This window comes from Desmodus rotundus, chromosome 5 (assembly GCF_022682495.2).
Source record: "Desmodus rotundus isolate HL8 chromosome 5, HLdesRot8A.1, whole genome shotgun sequence".
Lineage (NCBI taxonomy): Eukaryota > Metazoa > Chordata > Mammalia > Chiroptera > Phyllostomidae > Desmodus > Desmodus rotundus.
In genome coordinates, this window is record NC_071391.1 from 10597482 (window position 1) to 10622217 (window position 24736).

Here is a 24736-nt window from a genome sequence, read left to right on the forward strand (position 1 = left end):
AGGAGGTCAGCAAATTTTCATTTCATTAATTTCCTCTTCACCAAAATCCTTTCAAGCTTTCTTAACATAGGAGAATGTTGTGAGACTTCTGTCAGTACCTCTACTGCTGCCCATCCTGTTGATACCTTTGTGTAATTATGCTGTTGGAATCGTTACGATTATTTCCAGGTCCAAAATGTATGCTTCCCTTCCTTAATTTTCCTGTATTTGTTCTATGATCACTTCCTCCTTTATCACTTCTTGTTTATTCTTTTTCTTAAAGAAATCTTCATTTTGAATAAATACGGATTCCCAAGAAACTTCAAAGACAGTACAGAGAAGCTCCCTGTCCTCTTCATCCAGTTCTCTCCCCACTGCTTACATCTTTCCAACAAGTGTACAACGCGAAGAATCAGACAACGACATCAGTGTGATGTGTGTGTATAGCTCTGTATCACTTCATTATGTGTGTAGATTTGTATAATCACTACCACATTCAGGATACAAAATTATTCCAACTCCATAAAGACCTCCCTTGTGCTGCCCCCTTATAATCACACCACTGTTCTCTCCTACCATTCCTAATCCCAGGCAATAACCAACCTGTTTACATCTCTGTAATTTTGCTACTTTGAATACATTATGTGTAAATGGAATTTTAGACAATGTAACCTTTTGAGATTGGCCTTCTTTAACTCACTCTAATGTCACTGAGACCCATCCAGGTTTTTGTGTGTATTTTATTTCCCCCTATTTGTTACTGAGCAATATTTTGTGGTATGAATACACCCCTGTTTGTTTAACCATTCAAATTGTAGGATATTTCGGTTGTTCTGAGTGACTATTATTAAAAAAGCATCTATAAATGAAATCATACAGGTTATTATGTGGACATAAGTTTTCATTTCTCTAAGATAAATGCCCAGGTGTGTCTTTTTCCTCCTTAAAATATTGTTTTTCTTTCCCAGCTCCTGATAACAATCAGTTGGCTGCAACTTCAACTCAGTGTTGAAGAACTGGTCTCTTCTTTGATGGACTAAAATATTTGATGTAGTTTGATGAGATTAATGGGTATAATAGACACCAGTGATATGAGGAACATAGGCATTTTGGAGAAGGCAGCATGGGGAGATACTGCTGAGAATTTTTATTCTTTCCCAAAGCCAACCTCTCTTGTGTTCTGTCTTTAGACATCAGAACTTATCTTTACCACAACCCAACTGATCATTTTTCTGGAATCTAAGGAATTGGTGAGGAAGTTATAGTCCTAACACCCTTTACCTAGAGTGACAGTATCAGCTCGAATTAATCAAATTCACATAATGCCTTTTTCTATGAAATGTTTTTAAGATATCCTTGGGTCAAAGGCAGAGATTTTTAGAAATGTAACCTCATACAGTTAGAGGATTTTCCTTAGATAACTTCCAAAGACCACTTCTGGGTCTAAATTATGTAACTCTCCTCCAAAATCCTATTTGATCAAGGGAGAAGCTGAACAGCTCAGTAAGACTCAATGACTTAGTATCACACAGATAGGAGATGGGATGACCACTAGGGGAGAACTTGGATGCTGCCAGTCTACCCTATGAAATGTAGAAAACCAGAAGTTATATTCTGATTTAAAATCGATAAGCCCTCAATTACAAATTTATTGCAAAGAAAAATCTTTTTCATGACAGATTAAGACAGAAATGGGTTATGAAAATCAAACCTTTGTGACTGAGTTTTTATTCATGGGCTTAACAGATTGCTTCCAGTACCAGGTTGTTCTCTTTGTGATACTTCTCTTGGTTTATCTTGTCACTTTTCTGGAAAACGTGGGGATGATCACCCTCATTTGGATAGATTCCCGACTCCACAACCCCATGTACTTTTTTCTCAGTCACTTGTCCTTTGTGGACGTATGCTCCGCTTCTGCCACTGGTCCCAAGATGTTGACTGACATCTTTGTGGAGGAAAAAGTCATCTCTTTCTTTGGCTGTGCTGCCCAGTTATGGATTGTTTGTCAGTTTGTAGTGACTGGGTGTTTTCTGCTGGCTTCCATGGCATATGACCGGTATGTGGCTATTTGTAAACCCTTGTTGTACACACTCATTATGTCCCAGCGGGTCTGTGTGCAGCTGGTGGTAGGGCCGTACGTACTAGGTCTTATAAGTGCCGTAACCCACATGACGTTTGCCTTCCACCTCCCTTACTGTGGTCCAAAAATCATCAATCACTTCTTCTGCGACCTGCTTCCGGTTCTCTCTCTGGCATGTGCAGACACCCAGGTCAATAAACTTCTACTTTTCATCGTGGCTGGAGCTCTGGGAGTGCTCAGTGGCGTGATCATCTTGGTCTCCTACATTTGTATCGTCATTGCCGTCCTGAAGATCCGCTCTGCTGACGGGAGGCACAGAGCTTTCTCTACCTGCTCTTCTCACCTCACAGCTGTCTCCATCCTCTACGGGACACTCTTTTTTATCTATGTATGTCCGAGTTCTAATTTCTCCCTGGACATCAATAAAGTGGTGTCTGTGTTTTATACAGCTGTGATTCCCGTGCTAAACCCACTTATCTACAGCCTGAGAAACAAGGATGTCAAGGATTCCTTCCGAAGGATGTTGGAAAGGAAGAAGTGCCTGATGAGCAGGTGACCTAGAATACCATTTGTACTACAGATCGGCTGCTAATCTCCAGGCAAGATGCACGAACATGGACTGGCTGTTGGGAGTCCTTTTGTGCTGAGAATCACTTTGTGTCATCGACAAGTCACACAATGTCTTAGGGTTCAATTATTTTCGGTTTGATTTTTTCATTTCTCATCCTGCAGGAATCAGATGGAGAATTTTAAACTGAGATGGGTAGGTTATTGAACCCCAAAACCTAAAAACTATTCTCAAGGTTTGTGACTAGGAAAGGAGACGTTCTTTGTTAAATCCTTCACGTTGTAATCATAACCAGGGACTTACAATACGTGTGTTTTGCTTTACCAGGCATTGAGATCCATCAATTGTCTAAACTTGACCTTGACTTTTAAACATAAACTTAAAAAGTGTGTTATAGTCAAATGGCAGAAACTTCCAGCAACATGGTAAGTTCTGGGGATGTAATGTGACTACGCTTAGTACGGTATTGTGCTCCGAATACTGCCTCTGTGTGTGGAGTAGATACTCTACAAAGGCCTTTTATATCCCCGACACTTTCTGCTCATAGCAGTAACTCATCAGGACTTTGTCATGTCAGTGACATGACCTGAGCCTGGAAAGTGCAGAATGCATTGGGATCCTTTAATAAAGTGCTAGCTATTACTATTGTTTATTAATTTTTGTGTCATAGGTAGCACATAAATTTATGTTAATAGATGATAAGCCTTGGAAGAATCAATGTGTTGTTCAAAGCCTCCTACTTGGGCCTCACAGTTTTATTTTCTCCAGGTACAATGTTCTTTCCACCAAACTTCTGAGCCTTTTCCCCTGGAACATAACAGCACATCTAAAGAACAGGGGATAGCCTATAGTTTTTACAATCACAAAGCTGGCTGATGTCTGTACATGATCTTATCTTTGCAGGTCTCTGTAAAGGCAAATTTAACTTTAGCTCACTGACTTTGATGGATGTAAACAGTCTCTGTTGTTCTAAATTTTTTTTGTTCTGTTTTGCTTGTTTTTCACCATGCTTTCTGCCAATTTTTTTGTCTGTCTTAGGTAATGATGAGTCAAGATGCTATGCATCAAATTTTAAGGCTGATGTTCTTTCTCCAAATTTGTGTTAATAAAGATTCTTCAGAATGACCTTGTATTTTAAGTTCTTAAAAACTTAGTTTTAAATATTTAGTGTTATTTTAGAACATGAGGGCCAAATATGTTTTATAGTATGTGCTTTCACTACCTATGATGTACACATTTCATGTTCTTTATGAAACATCACGTTTCTCCTCATTTTACTCTTTAGTCATCATCTGTTAACGTGGTCTCAGCAAATCTAGAATGTGTTGAAATAAAGAATAGGCGGCATTCCTGGTGAAAAAACACTGAAATTGTTCTTTTTTAAAACTGTTGTTAAACTTTACCACTAGATGGCAGCATTAGCTTCTCAATCACGATGAAATTATCTACTAATACTTCCTTTAATGATTGAAAATATTAAGATAGTAGGTTTAAAAATGCTTTCAAAAATCTGATTATAATTGGGAGGGCTATGAAATCACATACAAATTTTGTGTTTGGCCATGCATTTATATATATCTCCAAGTTCTCGTCAGTAGATGAGTGGATTAAAAAAGCTGTGGTACATTGACACAATGGAATACTCCTTGGCTACAAAAATGAAGGAAATGTTACCCTTTGTTACAGCGTGGATGGCCTAGAGAGTATTATGCTAAGTGAAATGAGCCAGTCAGAGAAAGAAAAATATTATATGGTCTCCCTTACATGTGGAATCTAATGAACAAAGCAATCTAAAAAACAAACTAGAAACTGAAGTGAAGGTACATAGAATAGACTAACATCTGTCAGAGGGGGAGGGGCTGGGTGAACAAAGGTGAAGGGATTAAGCAAAAATAAGTAAATAAATAAATAAATAAATAAATAAAGATATATATATATCTCACATAGACAAAGGCAACAGTATGGTGATAGCCCGTGGTAAAGCAGGTTGGGAGAAGGTGGAAGAGGGCAAAGGGGGAATAAAGGAGGACGGAAAGAGACTTGACTTTGGCTGATGAGAGCATGATGCAGTATTCGGATGATGTTTTATCGAGTTGTACACTTTATTTTATTAACCAATGTCACCCCAATAAGTTCAATAAAATAAAGTGCATGATACATAAAAGTTTAAAGTTTCTGATATACTCTAACATCCTTACTTTTTATATAGTGAAACTAAAGTATAAGGGAGGAGGAACAATTTTCCCATGATATGCAACGGAATTATTATTACACACCTATTCTAGAAACACAGAGTTCAGATACTTTTTTTTTTTTTCCTTTTTTTAAAAAATATATTTATTGATTATACTATTACAGTTGTCCCATTTCCCCCCCCACTCCACTCCATCCTGCCCACCCCCCTCCCTCCCACATTCCCCCGCTATAGTTCATGTCCATAGGTCATACTTATAAGTTCTTTGGCTTCTACATTTCCTACACTATTTTTACCCTCCCCCTGTCTATTTTCCACCTATCATCTATGCTACTTATTCTCTGTACCTTTCCCCCCTCTCCCCCTCCCACTCCCTTAATGACAACCCTCATGTTCTAGTTGTTTGCCTAGTTTGCTCTCGTTTTTGTTTTATGTGTGGCCGTTAATAACTGTGAGTTTGCTGTCATTTTTACTGTTCCAATTTTTGATCTTCTTTTTCTTAGGTAACTCCCTTTAACATTTCATATAATAAGGGCTTGGTGATGATGAGCTTCTTTAACTTGACCTTATCTGAGAAGCACTTTATCTTCCCTTCCATTCTAAGTGATAGCTTTGCTGGATACAGTAATCTTGGATGTAGGTCCTTGTGTTTAATCTTGGGTAATGTAATTATGATGTGCCTTGGTGTGTTCCTCCTTGGGTCCAGCTTCTTTGGGACTCTCTGAGCTTCCTGGACTTCCCGGAAGTCTATTTCCTTTGCCAGATTAGGGAAGTTCTCCTTCATTATTTGTTCAAATAAGTTTTCAATTTTTTGTTCTTCCTCTTCTCCTTCTGGCACCCCTATAATTCGGATGTGGGAACGTTTCAAGGCGTCCGGGAGGTTCCTAAGCCTCTCCTCATTTTTCCAAGTTCTTGTTTCTTCATTCTTTTCTGTTTGGATGTTTGTTTCTTCCTTCTGGTCCACACCATTGATTTGAGTCCCAGTTTCCTTCTCATCACTATTGGTTCCCTGTACATTTTCCTTTGTTTCTCTTAGCATAGGCTTCATTTTTTCATCTGTTTTTCGAATAGATTCAACCAAGTCTGTGAGCATATTGATAACCAGTGCTTTGAACTGTGCATCCGATAGGTTGGCTATCTCTTCGTCGCTTAGTTGTATTTTTTCTGGAGCTTTGAAGTGTTCTGTCATTTGGGCCATTTTTTTTTTTTTTTGGTCTTGGCGTGTCTGTTACTTTAAGGGGCAGAGCCTTAGGTGTTCACCAGGGCGGGGTAACGCTGGTCGCTGAGCTGTGATGCTGTACGTCAGGGAGGGGCCGAGTGGGAGCAATGGCGCCCGCCTCACTCTCCTCCGGATTTCAATCCTTCACTCCGCTACCCACAATCAAACTGGGCCACTCTGGTGCTGGTTCCCGAGTAAGTGGGCCTGTGCACACTCTAGGCCGCTGTGGGTCTCTCCAACAACCTCTCCTGTGAGGCTGGGAGTCTCTCCTGCTGCTGCCCCAACCCCCAGGGGCGCTTTCAATCAGAGGTTTGAGGCTTTATTTCCCGGAGCTGGAGCCCTGGGTTGCACGGTCTGCTTCGTTGCCCGCCATTGGTCAGGTTTATCTGTGGGCGAATTTGGTGCCGCGGGGTGCTACCCGCTGCTCTGCCTGCCCCACTCTCCGCCACTCTGAGTCCGGCCCTCTCGGTTTATCTGCGCAGATGTGGGGCCGCAGGGTCTGCTAGTGCTCGGACTGCCTGCGCCATTTGTCCCACACTCCACCAGTCTCAGTCCCACCACAGCCACGCGAGTCCTCTCCACCCCGGTGCCCGTCTCCGCCCCTCCTACCAGTCTGGATGAATGGCCATTTTCTATTTTCTTGGTGTTGGTCCCCCTTGCTGTTCGATTCTCGGTCAGTTCTGGTTGTGCAAGGAGGCGCAGTGTGTCTACCTACGCCGCCATCTTGGTTCTCCCCGAGTTCAGATACTTTTACTCCATTGAACATTCTTATAACTCCTTCCCTCATCCTAACGATAGTAAATAAAAAGGCTTTGTAACATTAGCTGCAAATGATCACCACGATACGTTTCGTGAGCATCCATCACCACACATAGTTACAATTTATTTTTCTTGTGAAGAGAATTTTTAAGATCCAGTCTCTCAGGAACTTTCAAATGTATAATATAGTATTATTAACTACAGTAACCATGCTGTACATAACGTCCCCAGGACTTATTTATGTTATAACTGGAAGTGTGTACCTTTTGACTGCTTTTGCCTATTTTATCTAATCCCTTCTTCCGTCAATCACCAATGTGTTCTCTGCGTTGGTAAGTTTGGGTATGTAGTTTTAGAATTCACATATATGTGAGATCATACAGTATTTGTCTTTTTCTTTCTTACTTATTTCAGGGAGCAATTTAAAAAGAAATCTTACAAATATATGTTCTAAAGAAAAATGCAAAACAGGCTTATGTATAGAAATGGAAAAGAATTGTGTGCTAAGCTAAATTGGAGGAATTCACATACTAAGTTTTAATTAAACCAATAAGTGAAGAAGAGATAACATTAACTATGGTGAGATGAGAGGGATTTTAGGTGTTAAGGAACTTTAAGGAAACTACAATGTAATATCTGAATTAAAAGCCACAGGGGAGGTTTAAAATAAAGAATTCATACTGAGAAGAGCAGTTTTATGTTTGAGAGGACCAATTTGAGAAGCTCTTGCAAGATGCAGAGACAGAGGAAAAAATGATTAAACAGATGAGAAGAGACAATGATATCAAAAACATCAAGCAGAGATTCACCAACAGATATTACGTGTATGTCTGGGATGAGTCAGACCAGTCCGAATGGAATGGATGATCAAAGCTATAGCTTTTTTCTGAGTAACAAAGAGTCAAATGTTTAGATTTTAAACATTCACTGTATTTTAGGCAAAAATAGGTAAGAGGAAGCTCGCAACACCTACAAGAGGGTTAATAAAATAATTCTTTAAGTATGAAGGCAATCAAAACCTGCTACCCCCCAAAAGGGAAAATAAAACAATTCTCAGTCCTCTTAACAATATTAATGATAAAGAATAAATAAGTAAAAGGACAACATCTAAAAGATTTTCAGAGGAGAAATAAATGAGTATAGTTAATAATACTGTATTACATATTTTCAAGTAGCTCAGAAAACTAAAAATGGAACTGTCTTTTGACTCAGCAATTCCACTGTTGGGGTTATACCCTAAAGATCCTGCAACACCAGTTCCAGAGAACCTATGCACCCCAATGTTCAGAGCAGTGTAACTGGCAATAGCCAAGTGCTGGAAGCAACTTAACTGTCCATCAGTGAACAAGTGGATCAAAAAACTGGCACATTTACACAATGGAATACTATGGAATACTAAAAAGACAGAAGGAGCTGCTATTCTTCATGCAGCAGGGATAGAACTGGAGAGCATTATGCTCAGTGAAATAAGCCAGGTGGTGAAAGACAAATACCATACGATCTCATCCGTAAGTGGAACATAATCAACAAAACAAACAAGCAAGCAAAATACAACAAGAGACATTGAAATAAAGAACAAACTGACAGTAACCAGAGAGGGTGGGGGAGAGGGATAATAGGGGAAAATAAGGAAAGGGTCATCAAGGAATATATATGAAGGACACATGGACAAAGCCAAAGGGGGTAGGTTCAAGGGTGGGAGGCCGGGATGGGTGGGGCAGGGGGGCAAGATGGGGTGAAAATGGAGACAACTGTACTTGAACAACAATAAAAAAATAAAGTAGCTGAGTAGACCTCTAAAGTCCTCATAACAAGAAAAATATCTATAGTTATACACAAGGATAGATGTTAACTAGACTTACTGTGGTGATCATTTTGCAATATATACAAATATCAAACTATTATGTGGTACACCTGAAACTACTATAATGTTATATTTCTGTTTTATATCAATAAAAAGTTCTTTTATATACAGAGTCAACAGAAAGTTATTAAAAATTAACCTCTCATAGAAAAAAATGGTTTAAAGAATACAGCATATATCTTTGTGAATACATTTGCAAAATTTTCAGGTAGAAACCCAGTAGAGGTTTTTTTTTTTTTTTTAAAGGAGCTGCCATTCTCTTTTCAATAGTGGTTGTATCAATTTACTTTCATACCAGCAGTGAGTGAGAGATTTCTCCAAACCTCTCCAACCTGGTTATTTATACTTTTCTTGTTGATAAAAGCCATTCTGACAGGTGTGAGATGGTAGCTCATTTTAGTTTTGATGAGCATTTCCCTAATAGCTAGTGAAGTTGAGCATCTTTTCATATATCTGTTGGCCGTTTGTATGTCTTCTTGGGAGAAGTGTCTGTTCAGGTCCTCTGTCAATTTCTTTTTTAAAGGTTTTATTTAGTTTTAGAGAGGAGGGAAGGGAGGGAGAAAGAGAGGGAGAGAAACATCAATGTGTGGTTGCTTCTCATGTGGACCCCCACTTGGGACCTGGCCCACAACCCAGGCATATTCCCTGACTGGGAATTGAACTGGCGACCCTTTGGTTCACAACCTGTGCTCAATCCACTGAGCTACACCAGCTCGGGCCTCAGTTAATTTTTTAATTGGACTGTTTGTTTTGTGTTGAGTTGTATGGGTTCTTTATATACTTTGAATATTAACCTCTTGTTTGCTAATATGTTCTCAATTCAGTTGTTTGCCTTTTTGTATCTCTGGTGGTTTCTTTGCTGTGCAGAAGTTTTTCATTTTGATAAAATTCTACTTACTTATTTTTGCCTTTACTCCCCTTGCCTTTGGAGTAACATTTAATAAAATCCTCTCTAAGACCAAGGTTCATAAATTTAGTGCCTATGTTTTCTTCTATGTCATTTATTGTTTCAGGACTTCTACTTAGGTCTTTGATTCATGACAAACAGCAGTCTAGTTTCATTCTCTTGCATGTGGCTTTTCAATTTTCCTGGCACCATTTACTGAAGAGGATTTCTTTTCTCCATTGTATGTTTTCGGCTCCTTTGTCAAAAATTACGTGCCCGTATACAAACATGTGTGTTCACTGCTCCGCTCTTAGTGGCCAAGATAGGCAAACAACCAAAGTGTCCTTTAATAGATGATTGGGAAAAGAAGGTGTGGTACATATGCACAATGGCATACTATGCAGCCACAAGAAAAGTGAAATCCTGCCACTTGTGACAATGTGGATGGGTCTTGAGAATATCATGTTCAGTGAAACAAGTCAGACAGAAAAAGTCAAGAACCATATGATTTCACTATGATTTTATTTGTGGGATATAAAACTGAAAGCAATAAATGGGTAAAGAAGAAAAACAAACAAACAGAAACTTATAGACACAGACAGCAGTCTGGAGGTTACCAGAGGGAGCGGGTGGGGGAGTAGTAAAGGGAAAAATAGATCAAATATATGGTGGCAGAAGAAGATTGGACTTTGGGTGGTGGACACACGATGTAATACACAGATCACATACTATAGAATTGTACACTCGAAACCTATATGGTCGTATTAAGTAATGTTACCCCCATTAATTTAATAAAAAAGAATATAGTGACACGCTACAAAATTAAAAAGAAAAGAAAACAAAACAAACAAAACTTTCTAGAGTAGGGAGTTGTATTACATGCTGAAGGACTTGTGGTTTTTTCTTACCTAGGCTAGAACCAAAAGTCAGGTTTCCTGAGCCAGGTCTGACTCTGTTTCGTCAGGTCAATGCTGCTTGTCTTGGAAGTAAAATGTAACGCTAAAGCATTTTGTTTTATTTGGTTTTATTTCTTGGCAATAAGAAATGTATTTTCTCTTGCAATATGCTAACTGTTCAGATGTATCTGCTAAATTTTAAGGACCAGTTATTACATTATTAGAATACAATTTAAAAGAAAAAAAGATCACTTTTAACTGGAACAAAATCAACAAAAGAAAAAAGCAAACAAAATATAACCAGAGACATTGAAATTAAGAACAATGTAACAATAGCCAGAGGGGAGTGGGGAGGTGACAGTGGGCAGAGGGGTCTATAGGAGCTACTATAAAGGACACAAGGACAAAATCAAGGGGGAGGGTAGAGGTGGGGGAGGGAGGTGGGACTGGCTGGGGTGGGGTGGAGGGATGGGGAGAAAATGCAGACAATTGTAACTGAATAAAAAAATAAATAAATTTTAAAAAATTAAGAAAGGAAAAAAAGAAAGAAAAAAATTTTTTCCAGTCCCAGATTACAATAGTTAAACTCCTTACATATTTTGAACAAAGTCCTGAGAAAATTATTTATTTGGCAACAAGTGGTAGGTGTTATATATGAGGAAAGTCCATTTTATTAATTCTTAGCCCTTGCTCTCAAGACAGTGATGCAGAAGAAAGAGAGGTACTGCCCTCTCTGTGTTACTTCAATTTACAAAGAATTTCATAGAGTTTTCTTGCTTAGCCTGGAACTAGAGGTGAGAAAGTCTACATCCAGGTATAAACAAACTTGAAATGGTCAGAAAACAGATGTCACTGAACTTACTTAGGTATGAATCAGAACTTTAATTGCACTTTCCCTTAGTGGCCTCATTCCCAAGACATGCTATGCTTTTGGGGACAGAGTATGTTCAATAACAATAACAAAGAAAGAAATGATGCAACTTTTCAGGGAACTTGCACCTAAGTGATAAAGACTAATGTATTTTACAGTAGAGTTGTCCACATTTTCTTTTTGGAAGATGATAAGAGATAAAATCAAATGGCTATTAAAATTTCTGCCCCATTCTGCATGTGAAGGGAAGAGATGGAACCTGACAAACTTGGGTCCTTTTCACTTTAGTTCTTATTGCCATCTTGAAAGAAACAGGAGAGAGCCGGTTAGGATGTAAGTTGAGATCTTCTAAATCATCTCTTTTCTTCATTCTACTTGATTTTTTACAAGTTCAGGGGGTCATAAATTATTTTAAGTAAACTTAAAATGAATGATATATTTGGTTCACAGCCAGAATCAGCATGCTCCTCATCTTTGTTGGATGTTGAGCAAGACCTAAGAGGAGGTCATTTATGTAGAGATAAATTTAAAGTCTGCAGCTGGATCAAAGCAAGTATAAAATGGGACAGAGATATCTCAGCAGCAGGGGGAGGGGGAAACAGTCCCGACCATAACTCCATCTCTGTCTAAACCTGCTGGGTGCTTCCCTGCTAAAGGAAGACTAACACGGATGGTCTGGGTATCATCCAAGTGCACTGAACACGAGAGCCAATCATGTCCACCACTCTGTTGTCGTAGTCTAAGCAGCACATAAAAAAAGAGAAACTAAGAATCTAAAATTTTCATAGAGGGGAGAGGGCTTGGGCAGGTGTAGAAACAGATTGATAGAAAAGAGTTGAGGAGCTTCAGGCAATTGTCAAGGTGAAGGCCAAGATACAGTGTGTGATTGATGCCGTGGGAGTTAGTGGACTTCTTAAGAGGTTTAAGCAAGAGGTGAGTGTGATGGGTAGACAGTTCGACTGGGTATTTCATCTGTCTCTTTAATTCTCCCAAAGTCAAGGATATAATGTAAACTGTATTTTTTGCTTCACAGGAGGCCTTGCTAATGTCAAATAATGAATTTCAAATTAGAAAACTGAAGGAAAAGTGTCTAGTGTAAGTCTAATTTTGGACTCTGATATTCTCATAATTTTTTTTTAAAGTGATGTATAACTAGCTTACTGAGCATTTGTACATTCATCCTTTTATTCTAAGTAGGTGAGAATCCTCAGAGATCAAACAATAATTTTAGCTACATTGAATAACTGAAGCATTTAAGTACGGTTCAGAGAGATCAGCTGACTTAACCAAGGTCACCCTTAAGTGGGTGACATGAGAATCTATAGAAGATACAGAGATGGGAGAATTTAGGCTCTTTTCCAAATTTCTTCCCTGTACTGTTTCCAAAAAGGTGATACTTAAACTCTATACTTTTTATTAACTTATGGGCTTCCCACTAATGGTCACTGGTTATAAATTCAACACCAGAAAAAGTACAGTACTCATATTGGAATGAATTTTTTCTTTTTGAAATGAAAGGAATTGTGAAGACATCAATATCTCCCAGTGTGAGAAAGGGAAAAGCACGGACCATTTTGACAGGGGTTTCAAAGCCCACCTCTGCCAGTCACTAGCATTGTGAATTTGGATTGAGCTCAGTTCTCTCTTTCATAAAATGAGATATTTAGTTTTCAGGCTTTTTCAAAAGAGTATGTAATGCAAAAATACTAACAATTATTGTGCACTTATTTAGGTGCTTAATAAGATGCTGCTAAATGCTTTGGGTCTGTTATCTCATTTAATCCTCACAGCAATATTCAAGGATAGTATTACTATTACTATTCTTACTTCACAGAGGAAGAAAAGTAACTTTCCTGGGGTGAGAGAAGGCAGATGCCAGAGCAGTTGGGTAACATGCATTCGGCCTTATGTTATAATCACACAATGCAAAGAAAGTCGTCTGAAAAATGAGTGGTTGCTCATTTCTTCTCCAGCTTGTCTCACTTCTACTCTCCTGCATCATTTCACCAGGGGTGTGGCTACCTGGTGAACTCAGGTAAAGTTCACTAAGGTGGGAGTTAACAGATGTCTATTGTGGAACCACCTATGCTCATTGAGTCAACTGAGAGGACCTTGAGCAAGCTGCTCCTCTTTTCCAGGCTTCCATGTTTTCATCTATGTATTGACAGATTCTGCAGAGTCATGTATATTGTAGCTATGGACGTCATCTTTTGTGGTGGTCTCTGTTTCATTTTGTATTCCCAGCTGCAGCTCGTAACTAACTCCCATCATTCCTTGTTAGTTCAGTTTCTAGTACATTTTTGCTGTGTCCCGATTTTGAAGATATGTTCACCAAATGTGCTGTGACGTCTCTCTTCTTCTAGTGGAAATCACAACCAGCCAATGGCCGATGCAAACGACACAAGGGTCACCGAGTTCATTTTCACAGGTTTGAATTACAGCCCTCAGTTGCAGGTCTTTCTCTTCCTGCTCTTTCTGAGTTTCTACATTATCAACCTAACAGGCAACTTGGGGGTGATTATTCTGATACGTATCAGTTCCCGCCTTCACACACCTATGTACTTTTTCCTCAGCCACTTGTCTTTTGTGGACATGTGCATGTCCTCAGTTGTGAGCCCCAAGATGCTCACTGACTTCTTTGTGCAGAGGAAAGTCATCTCCTTCTTGGGCTGTGCTTTGCAGCAGTGGTTCCTTGGGTTCTTTGTGGCAGCAGAGTGTCTTCTCTTGGCGTCCATGGCCTATGACCGCTATGTAGCCATCTGCAACCCGTTACTGTACTCAGTTGCCATGTCCCAGAGCCTCTGTATCCAGCTGGTGGCTGGTCCCTATGTCCTTGGCTTCATGAACACCATGACTCATACAACAAACACATTTCGCCTCCCTTTTTGTGGCCCCAATGTCATCAATCATTTCTTCTGTGATGTGTTCCCCCTGTTTTCCCTTGTATGTGCTGACACAGGGCTCAGTAAGTTGGTGGTTTTCGTTGTAGCGGGAGCTGTGGGAGTCTTCAGTGGTCTGACCATCGTGGTCTCCTACATTTACATCCTCACTGCCATCCTGAAGATCCACTCCACTGATGGGAGGCGCAAAGTCTTTTCTACCTGCTCCTCCCACCTGACGGCTGTCTCCATCATGTTTGGCACCCTGTTCTTCATTTACGTGCGACCGAGTGCCAGTTTCTCCCTGGATCTCAATAAAGGAGTGTCCGTGTTTTACACAGCAGTCATCCCCATGCTGAACCCACTTATCTACAGCCTGAGGAACAAGGAGGTCAAAGACGCTGTCCACAGGACTGTCACCAGGAGGATGGCTTGCTGGGCCTGAATTTTTATCTGATTGGAAATTGGGGGAGAAATCTAATTGGAAAGACTGATGGTGTGATTCCTAAGGTCACTTGCAAGTGTTTGGGGGCTGGATGACACTCCTTTATCCATTCATCTTTCCAGTTCTCTGTTCATTTAGTTAATTAGTGTAGATTTATTAAGCCCTGTATGTGACTCTTCTCTGCAATATGCCAATATTGTAGTTGGAACCCACAGTCCATTTAATTTTGCTGATCTTGGACTCATCACAGTCCAATTATTTTCAAAAAGCTTTATTTAATTTCTGTCATTGATTTCCTATCATTCTGCTAACATGTTTTCTCTTCCTGCTGACCCCTTGGGGTTAGAATTTTAAAACTCAGTAGTGTAGGCTTTGCACTCACATCTAGCTCCCACCAGTAAGGACATGTAAAATAAAAGCGATGTGTGATCTTATGTTGAAGCTCATCAATGGAAAGAAATCCTTGCCTGTAAACATTGATTTTTGGGGTGTCCTTAACACAAAGAAGTACACATCTCGGGGAATGAAGATGGAGCTGTGTTCAGCTCTGACAGATGGGGTGGCCCACAGTGTCTTTATAGTGACAAAGAGACCTGTGCTCATTTTAATGCATTTTACACCTGCCAGAGTTAAAGGGGTTCATCATCACCAAGCCCTTAGTATCTGAATTGTTAAAAGACTTATTATTTAAGAAAAAGAAGATCAAAACTATGAACAGTAAAATGACAACTAGCTCACAACTCTCAACAACTGAATCTAAAAACACAAAAACAAACTACGCAAACAACTGGAACAGGAACAGAATCATAGATACGGAGATCACATGGTAGGGTTATCAGTGGGGAGGGGGAAGGTAGAGAATGAGGGAAAAGATACAGGGATTAAGAAGCATAATTGGTAGGTACAAAATAGAGACGGGGATGTTAAGATGGAGAAGTCAAAGAACTTACATACATGACCCATGGACATGAACTAAGGAGGAGGGATAGCTGGAGGCAATGGGGGTATCAGGAGCAGAGGGGCAAAGAGTGAAAAATTGGGACAACTGTAATAGCGTAATCAAATATGTTAAAAATAAATAAATAAAAATAAAATCTCAAAAAAATCAACCAATGAATGCAAAAAAAGTCACCTTCTTAAATAACCCTGCCCTGAAAAGCTAATATAATGCGATAGTCACTCCTTACCTTCTTAACATGATGTATGTTTTTTCATAGTAATAGATATATTTTTAACAAATGCAACGATTTATTTGTCTGTTATTTGTTATTTCCAGTAGAATATAAATTCTAAAAGGGCATAAATTTCTTATACTATTCTTGGAACTTTAGCTCTAATGCTTAGACAAGGGCCTAGAAAACACATTGGACCTTCAATGAATACTTACTGGATGAATAAAAGAAAGAAGAAAAATAAAGTTTTATATTAAATTAATGCCATTTGGAATTATGTCCCATTTGCCTGGGAAAGTACGATTTTTGGGTGATGTCTCCTCAGTGAATGTAGCTCCCACTTGAGATCCACAAAGCCAAAAGAACAGGAATGAGATGCTCAAAGATGCTCACGGTTATTTATCCAAATTCTTGGGCTGCTGATTATTGCATGTGGAGAACATTTCTACACCTAATTGTAAGTATTTAGTTTTCACTGGATATTCTGTAACCACCTGACTCTCGTACAGGTGTCAGACCACAAATATGATGCTTCCATCATCAACAGTATCTCTCATCATTAGAGTTGAGATTAATTTTAAAAAACTGGTCAGGTTCAATTTAGATATCTTTCTCTTGAGCAATTTAAATTCAGATTTTGGAAAGATTGAAGAGTTTACTCAGTATTGTTAATATTTTAGGCAATTTTGGTTCCTTTGGATTACCTAGATTCAGAAACTCAAACCTGTGGGGTTCTGGATATAAGTGATAAATAATGCCCCGGATTAGAACGATCCTGGCTCACCGTGATGGGACAAAGTTGTTTATGTAGCTTGGAATAAGTGTCAGGATACTTCTGGATCATTCCACAGTTTCTGGCTAAATTTCTTTGGGGCACTGGCCAAGGGATAATTTTTGCTTATTGAAGAGATTGAAATAATATATCACTACCAGTATTCCTGAAATATGGCACCTAAAATATTTAGATTTCAGGAGTAATTATTCACAATTCATGAGAAAAAGTGTCTGCGATATGGAAATGCTTTGCAAAATATGTGCAGAAATATCTCTCTTAGCAATGTACCCTTACTTGCTATATTAATGTTTCTATTGAGTGTTGCCTGCTCTTAAAACAATAAGGAGAATTTATAGTTTTAGAGTAGGCAAACATTCAGAAATCAAAATAAATGTTACTGTTTGAAAATTAAAACCCTTTCTATTGGAATACATGGAAACATTAAAAAGAGAAACCTGAGAATAAGAGAAAAGTTTGCAGCATATTTAAGTGACTAAATATCAATATTTACAATACAGGAATATTTATGACAATTCAATTAAGAAAAGACAATAAATAAAATGGTGACAAAACTGGGAAATATATGAAAGAAATCACATTCAGTTTATTCTTGTGCATCCTCCAAATATTATTTTCTGTGCATAAAATGACATGAAAAATTATGGCAGATCACTGCTCCAGAGAAACTCAACACATGCCCCAAAAGAGATGTAGAAAAACCCTCAGTTGCATGTTGCTTGTAATGACAAAAATGGAAATAGCCTATATAACAGTAACAGTTATATACAATTGGATACTGTACAAATTCAAATGATTGCATTACAAAAATGTACCTTTTAGTTATAAATCTCAGAAATATTATTTAGTAGCATTTATATAATTCAAAAGCAGAGTGAATAATATATATTGAGTATGCATATTCACATTGGTACAAAGAAAAAATATCATGGGAATGAAAATCACCAAGTTAAAAATGAAGCGTATCACCGAGGAGGAGGGGGGAACGAGGTGGCAGAATGCTAAAAAAGGGTCTTTAATCCAACTGTAATGAATCACTCTAAAAAAAACGAGCAAATATTAATTTTTTTGCCAAGTCAGCCTCTCAGTGCTTTAAAGTTGAAGGTGCACCTTAAAGCACAATTCCTTTGCCTTTGCTGAGAAAAATGCATCCCAGAATTTAGTGGCTAAAAGCAGTTGGTTACTTCTTGCCATTCGATGGGCTCGATGCAAGTCTGGCTTGGCCTCATCAGGTGGCTACAATCATTTGGCAGCTCTACTGGGGCTAAACTTCCAAAATGATGTCACTGTTTAGGTGAAGCAAGTGGGTTGATAAATATAATAACCTAGAAGTATAATTATGTTTTAAATGATTCCAGTTTATAGGACTGGAAGTCAAGGACTCATTGTCCTTAAAATGTCCTCACTCCCTATAGTCCCCTGCCCTAAGCTGTACACAGGAATGCCTCGCCAAAAATATATTTGGGACAGGAAAAAAGTCAGTGTGGGAAGCAGTTCCTGTTATTGCTTGTTTTGAGGCTTATGGCGTTGGCTGAAATACTTTGTTTCCTTGAAATTCTTCCAAAGACTTAAAGGGTTAACGTTACATTGATAAAGGTTTTGGTTGTATCATTCCAGATTATTTCTGCAGGTCCGAAATTATTCAACAGTAATTTCTTAATGAATGTATACTGCAACAGTACTCTACTAATATTATCCCATATTTTGTTATCATTCTAAGGAATACCCACATAATTGCATAAATACATCTTTAAAGGACACCCATAGGCTTCCTTCCTTTTCTTTCTGCCATAAAGAATGTCACCTGAAAATATCCATATTATATTTCTGATAAAGGAATGTAGAAAATTCAGAACATCACCACAAACTGCAGAATTATTGAAATGCATCAAAAGTGGTGTATTTGACAGCTAATTATATTTGTTGTTCCCTTTTCCCCAAACTCAAGAATTTTCCTCCAGTTATTTGCATAACTTTACATTGGTCTATGATCATATAGCACCTCATTGGTTTTGTTTAACCTCCCTATTTAGAATGGCTCCTTCAATTATATATTTTTAGCAGTTATTACCATAAAATTATTACATATTTATTTGTTTTTATATTCTCCAGTAAATATGAATTTGTTGGTAAAGTCACATTCTTTCTCTTCCCCCCCGCCAATATCTAAGATAGTACCTGGTTCAGGATAAGCCTGTAATAAATATTTGTTTAATGAATGAATAAAAGAATGAATGAGTGAGAGTATCCTTATGATGTGCTCATCCTCCTTTCCCTGTTTCCTGCACCAGAGAGCAAAGTTCACAAATAGTCACTGTGTTCATTCTGATCAGTAACTACACATCCCTCATCCAGTCTGTGTTCAATGGCATTGCTTGTTACCACAGAGGGGTTGTATGGCTTTGGAGAGAAGAGTTTTAAAGTGATTCATGTGTGTACTATTTGTATATCAATAGCATAGCTTTGCATGCAATGGGTAGGCGAAAATATTTGCTGAATGAAAGGACATGATGAAATGTTGGTAAAGCTACTTTTAAGATGTTCTAAAGGAGAATATGTGAGATACTCTTTCTCATTTGTAGGCAATCTCACCATGCTGAATTTGATTTTGAAATTGAAGATTTCTATGGTAATAAACCTAACAAAAGATAGGAAATTCACCACAGTGGACATTTGTTTTATTTTATTTTGTTTTTATCTTGACAGCCCACTTTTATGAATCCCTTCTAAAGCACCCTTATCATTCTTTATGAACTATCTCTTCTCTGCACTCAAATTCCTCATAGTTGTGGTTTGTGTGCCTCCATTCGCAGTTCCATGGAAGGTCAGTTTTCATTCAGTAAAGATTCATGGCACTTTGTGATAATCACTGACCTAGGAGCTTGAAATACTTGAGTGAATAAAACAATTAAAAAATTTCAATTTTCCTGGGACTTTTATTCTAGCAGACGGAAACAGGCAATATATCATAAATGTAATAAATAAGCATTAAAATTATTTGTACCACAATAAGTAATTTAAACACTAAGTTGGGTAGCGCAGGGTAACCCAGAACGAACTATAACAGCATGGTCATTGCAGGGTTCACCACAAACATGCATTTGAAGGAAAACTTCAGGGAACACATTCCAAAGTAAAGGAAACAGAAGTAAAAAGGCCATAAGGAATGTGTGCTTTAAAGAAGGAGCTTATACCCTTTGCAATGGCATAGGTGGAACTGGAAAGCATTATGCTAAGTTCAATAAGCCAGGCGGTGAGGGACAAATACCATATGATCTCACCTTTAACTGGAACATAATCAACAAAAGAAAAAAGCAAACAAAATATAACCAGAGACATTGAAATTAAGAACAATGTAACAATAGCCAGAGGGGAGTGGGGAGGGGACAGTGGGCAGAGGGGTCTATAGGAGCTACTATAAAGGACACAAGGACAAAATCAAGGGGGAGGGTAGAGGTGGGGGAGGGAGGTGGGACTGGCTGGGGTGGGTGGAGGGATGGGGAGAAAATGCAGACAATTGTACCTGAATAAAAAAATAAAAATAAAAATAAAAAAATAAAATAAATAAAATTTTTTTAGAAACATCAGGGAGGTCTGACTACCTGGAGAAGAGGGAAAGAATAATAGGAAAGATTTGAAAGGAGCTAGATCATCATCCTAATTGAGTATTCAACTTTCTAAGAGTTTCTGCTTTAACTCTCAATGAGTCACGATGACCTAATGATGGATCTCCCACTTCTCCCACGTGGTCAGAGTGGGTGGTGTGGAGGAAAAGGGTAACTACATAGAGTAGTTACTTGATCATGAGGGACTTTTACAATTATGTAATTTTGATAATTGTAGGGAGCTACTGGAATGAGCAGTGGGCTAGGCTAAGTGACTTGAAGAGATAAATTTCCATATGAAATGCCCCTCATGCTGCTCCAGGTTTCCAATACACGTCAGAGGAAGGTGATTAATTTTAATTGTTTATTTCATGGCCTCAAGAGCATGAGGCAATAGGGAGTCTCTAGGGCCCATATCCCAAAGTCGTGATTACAGATATAAGAACATATGCATCACTCCTAATCAGGAGAGGTCCTACCTTTGCCACCAGCAGGTTTGTTTTAAGATTCTAAAGACAGATTGATATTAACTTCACTGTATGATATCTGGAAAACAATGTGGAGGGGGCAACCTCACCCTTTAGATCTATGTAGTCCCCGAGAAATACTTAGTCACTGCAAAGTCATGTTTCTGAATGTGCCAGGAAGAGGATGCCATTGTCCTGCACAGCTTGGCATTAGAGGGGCTGGCTCTGCTGAGCTCCCCAGTAACAGCCTCATGGACAGCAGGTGCCTGGGGTGGGTGAAGCAAGATCTTAGAGACTTTAGGGAATGTGCCTGTCTTGCTTCTATAAATTCTTGGAGGAGTCTTCAAGGTAGATATACAAGTATGTAAATAAAATGAGAATAAATAGGCTCTCTAGTGAAAAAAATTAAAAGGGACCAGATTTGATTGGGCCTTGAGAGCAAAACGTTATAACAAAATGGGAGAAAAGTATAAGAAGATTTTGGCTCTTATAATATTTCCTGGACTCAAATATATAAAAATTTTTACCAGCAATTTAATAATAGCGTTTGAGACACAAGAACCATTACATTAATTATAACATTAATTCTTAAATGCCTTAGAGAAATTCAACATTGTATTAAGAAAGAGTGTGATAATTAATTAGAATGTCTGGCTTTGTGATGGATTGTCTTTTGAGGTTGTCTTTCATACTCAAATTTGTGAGAATAGGGGCAGATAGCGTTAATGCCACAGTCTCACACATGGTCTGACATCTTTATTGATGGGACATTTGAAGCTATTTCTCGGGTTGTGGGGCCAGAGATAACCTTCCCAGAAATAACTGAGGGAGGGTTTCCTGGTGTTGGAGGGTCTCAGAGGTGTGAGGCAGCAACTGGAGAAATACAGGGTCAGGCACAAGTAGGCTTAGGGTTGTGAGTACGTGAAACACAAAGTTTAATTTTGTATTATCATTTATTAATTATTAAATTTATAATCGTTATATTTCCATACAAATGACTGCAAACCTGTTGCCCCTCCTTGTATAATTCTTTGGAATCACTACTTTCTCAGGAAATGTCTTCCCCATGCAATCCTATCTCAAGTTTCTCATCCTCCCTCTTTGCAGGGACACAGGGACGGAATGAGTATTTTACAGGCTTTGAAGGGAGGGGAGAGAGAGAGGGAAGCACATGGGAAAGAGAAGTTTGTAAGGCAGAATCTCCTTCATTACAGTTAGTCAGTTATTCCTGGGAGGGAAGAGTCTCCCTAAATCCCATTCTCAGTTCACACTGTGGTGCCTTACAGTATAGCTGTGCCGTGTGTGCACTGTCCTTGGGCTATTGCTCGTAAGCTGAGAGTCTCCAGTTTGTCATAAGGGTGTGGCTATTAATAAAGGAAGTACCTTAGTATTTAGACCTTGAACAAATGGACACATTGCAGGCAGCTTGGGAATGAGGGCGTTAGGCACAGACCTATAGACTGGTCCTTATTTGCACGTCATTGGGAAAGCCAAGGTCCCACTAGAGTCTGTTTTGTCACCTCCAGAATAAGGAAGTGGTCTGGATTATCTTTATCATCTCTCCCAATTTTATTATTTCTCAAGCAGTGGGGAAGTACTGACAATTAGGCCTTCCTGAATGGAGGAGAATACTCTCTGAAAAAACAAATTAAGATTTAATATCAGGTTTACTGGATCATAAAGAAAAAGATTCAAGTGTTACATGGAACTGACAATACAGGCACAGATTGAAAGTGTTAGGGGTGTTCATTCTTAATGTCACAGTGTGAATGTGTGAGGAAAAATTAATTTGAGCAACTTCTCATGTTCATCCCCGAATGTAGGGCTGAGAAAACCTGTCATTGTATTGTGTTAGGCCTATCTTTTATGAAATTATAATGTTCAAGGAGAGATGGAAGTATTATGGGTGGATTTGATTTTAAAATACCATAAGTCCCTTGATCTCATATTATTTTTAGGAATCACACATTACCACTGAGAACTTAAAAAATTAATTCAGTAATTGTATTTTTTTTAAAGAAAAATGTATTTATTTTTTAATTTTACTGTTATTGTTTATGCTGTTATAGTTGTTCCCGGTTTTTCTCCCTTTCCCCACCTCCACCCAGCCTCACCCTGTCTCCTCCCCAAGCCCATCCCCGTATTGTTGTCCGTGCCCATGGGTTGTGCATAAGTGTCCTTTGGTGAATCTCTTCACCATCTTTCATTGTCCCCCCACCTCCTTTCTGGCAGCTGTCAGTCTCTTTCATGTATTAAACTTCTGTTACTATTTAAAAATGATTACCAAGTTAAAAAATATTATACATTCAGTGTATCTTGCATAATACACCCATGGAGAAATTCTGAAAGATATTTTGTTTCATCGACCAGTTTGGTAAGGGATATTAACCCAGCTTTTCATACCCTCACCTTAATATTTTTCTTCTCAGGACTCATTCAGATTCTGACAAACGGAAACCATGACACTGTCAGAGAGAAATAAAACTGGAACCACGTTCAGTCTCTTGGGCTTCTCAGATTACCCAGAACTGCAGGTGCCTCTCTTCCTGATTTTTCTGGCCATCTACAGTGTCACTGTTGTAGGGAACATTGGGTTGATTGTTATCATCAGAGTTAACCCCAAACTGCACACCCCCATGTACTTCTTCCTCAGCCACCTCTCATTTGTGGATTTCTGCTATTCCTCCATCATTGCTCCCAAGGCCCTGATAAACCTAGTTGTAGAAGACAGAACCATTTCTTTTCAGGGATGCCTAGTACAATTCTTTTTCTTTTGTACCTTTGTGGTAACTGAATCCTTTTTATTGGCGGTGATGGCCTATGACCGCTTCGTGGCCATTTGCAACCCACTGCTCTACACAGTTGCCATGTCCCAGACACTCTGCGCCATGCTTGTGGCCGGGTCATATGCATGGGGCGTGGTGTGCTCCTTGATACTCACGTGCTCTGCTATCCAACTATCATTTCAGGGTTTCAACACCATCAACCACTTCTTCTGTGAGTTCTCCTCATTGCTCTCCCTCTCTTGCTCTGATACTCATGTCAACCAGTTGCTGCTTTTCGTTTTTGCCACCTTTAATGAGGTCAGCACACTACTCATTATTCTCACGTCCTATGTATTTATCCTTGTCACTGTCCTCAAGATGCGTTCAGCCAGTGGTCGCCGCAAAGCCTTCTCTACCTGTGCCTCACACCTGACGGCCATCACCATCTTCCATGGCACCATCCTCTTCCTCTACTGTGTGCCCAATTCCCAAAACTCCAGGCACACAGTCAAAGTGGCGTCTGTGTTTTACACAGTGGTGATCTCCATGTTGAATCCCCTGATCTACAGTCTGAGGAATAAAGATGTCAAGGATACAGTCAGCAAGCTAATGGACACTAAAGTCTTTTCTTGTTGAGCATATTATTTTAGTAGAATCTGCCCATTACATGCAAATAAAGGGTATCTCCACAGGTTCATTTTGAAGATATTTTTAAGTTATTGAAGACCTAGTGTTGTACAATGGAAAGGACATAGATGTTGATTCAAAGGGACTAAGCTCGACTCTGTCTCTTCTGAAGAAAAGCCAGCAATTCCGCTCACTTTAATTTTTCATTTACAAATTTAAGACAACATAAGCCAGCTCCTAATGTGATTGTAAAGATTAAAAGATAATATAGATATCATGTGGAATGCCTTATAAAACATCAATTTTCATCCTCTTTTCTTATAACATATCTAGAGCAGACTAGGCTTTCAATAAACACATGACTTTCTCTTGTAAAAGTATTAAAAATATTATATCCTACCCCTTTCTGATATTTGGCAGAACTCTGGCGTGATTTTAGAGCATATGTCTTTGAGGAAGGAGCTTTTGAACACAAGACAAGCAAAGTTTAGAAGACCTGTACACAGATTTCGTAATGTCAGTGTGACCTCTGGTTCTCAGAGAAATGCTTGCACGAAGTATACAATGCTGTGCAATTCATCATGAACTCTGAAGGAACTGTATTACATTCCAATCATATGTGCCAAGTTGGAAAAGATTTCCTACTCTGTTTACATCCCATAGAAGT

At 38.8% G+C, this 24736-nt stretch overlaps 3 protein-coding genes across 3 annotated transcripts; all 3 read left to right on the forward strand.

Moving 5' to 3' along the window:
• Window positions 1-291: 291 nt before the first annotated feature.
• LOC112320292 (olfactory receptor 5G25) lies at window positions 292-3895 on the forward strand. Its single transcript, XM_045185662.2, has 2 exons — window positions 292-414; window positions 948-3895. The coding sequence occupies exon 2, from the start codon at window positions 1671-1673 to the stop codon at window positions 2613-2615; it is 945 nt and encodes a 314-aa protein (XP_045041597.2). The 5' UTR covers window positions 292-414; window positions 948-1670; the 3' UTR covers window positions 2616-3895.
• A 9544-nt stretch (window positions 3896-13439) lies between these two features.
• Window positions 13440-15728, forward strand: LOC128781001 (olfactory receptor 5G9-like). The gene has a single exon (XM_053925002.1). The coding sequence runs from the start codon at window positions 13699-13701 to the stop codon at window positions 14638-14640; it is 942 nt and encodes a 313-aa protein (XP_053780977.1). The 5' UTR covers window positions 13440-13698; the 3' UTR covers window positions 14641-15728.
• Window positions 15729-20684: 4956 nt separating this feature from the next.
• On the forward strand, window positions 20685-24445 carry LOC112298534 (olfactory receptor 5D18). The gene is made up of 2 exons (XM_053924801.1): window positions 20685-20704; window positions 23107-24445. Exon 2 carries the CDS (start codon window positions 23137-23139, stop codon window positions 24076-24078), a length of 942 nt encoding a protein of 313 aa, XP_053780776.1. The 5' UTR covers window positions 20685-20704; window positions 23107-23136; the 3' UTR covers window positions 24079-24445.
• The last annotated feature ends 291 nt before the right edge of the window (window positions 24446-24736 follow it).

Coding starts and splice junctions, on each gene's coding strand:
- LOC112320292 (XM_045185662.2), top strand. CDS start 1,671: ATGGGTTATGAAAATCAAACCTTTGTGACTGAGTTTTTATTCATGGGC.
- LOC128781001 (XM_053925002.1), top strand. CDS start 13,699: ATGGCCGATGCAAACGACACAAGGGTCACCGAGTTCATTTTCACAGGT.
- LOC112298534 (XM_053924801.1), top strand. CDS start 23,137: ATGACACTGTCAGAGAGAAATAAAACTGGAACCACGTTCAGTCTCTTG.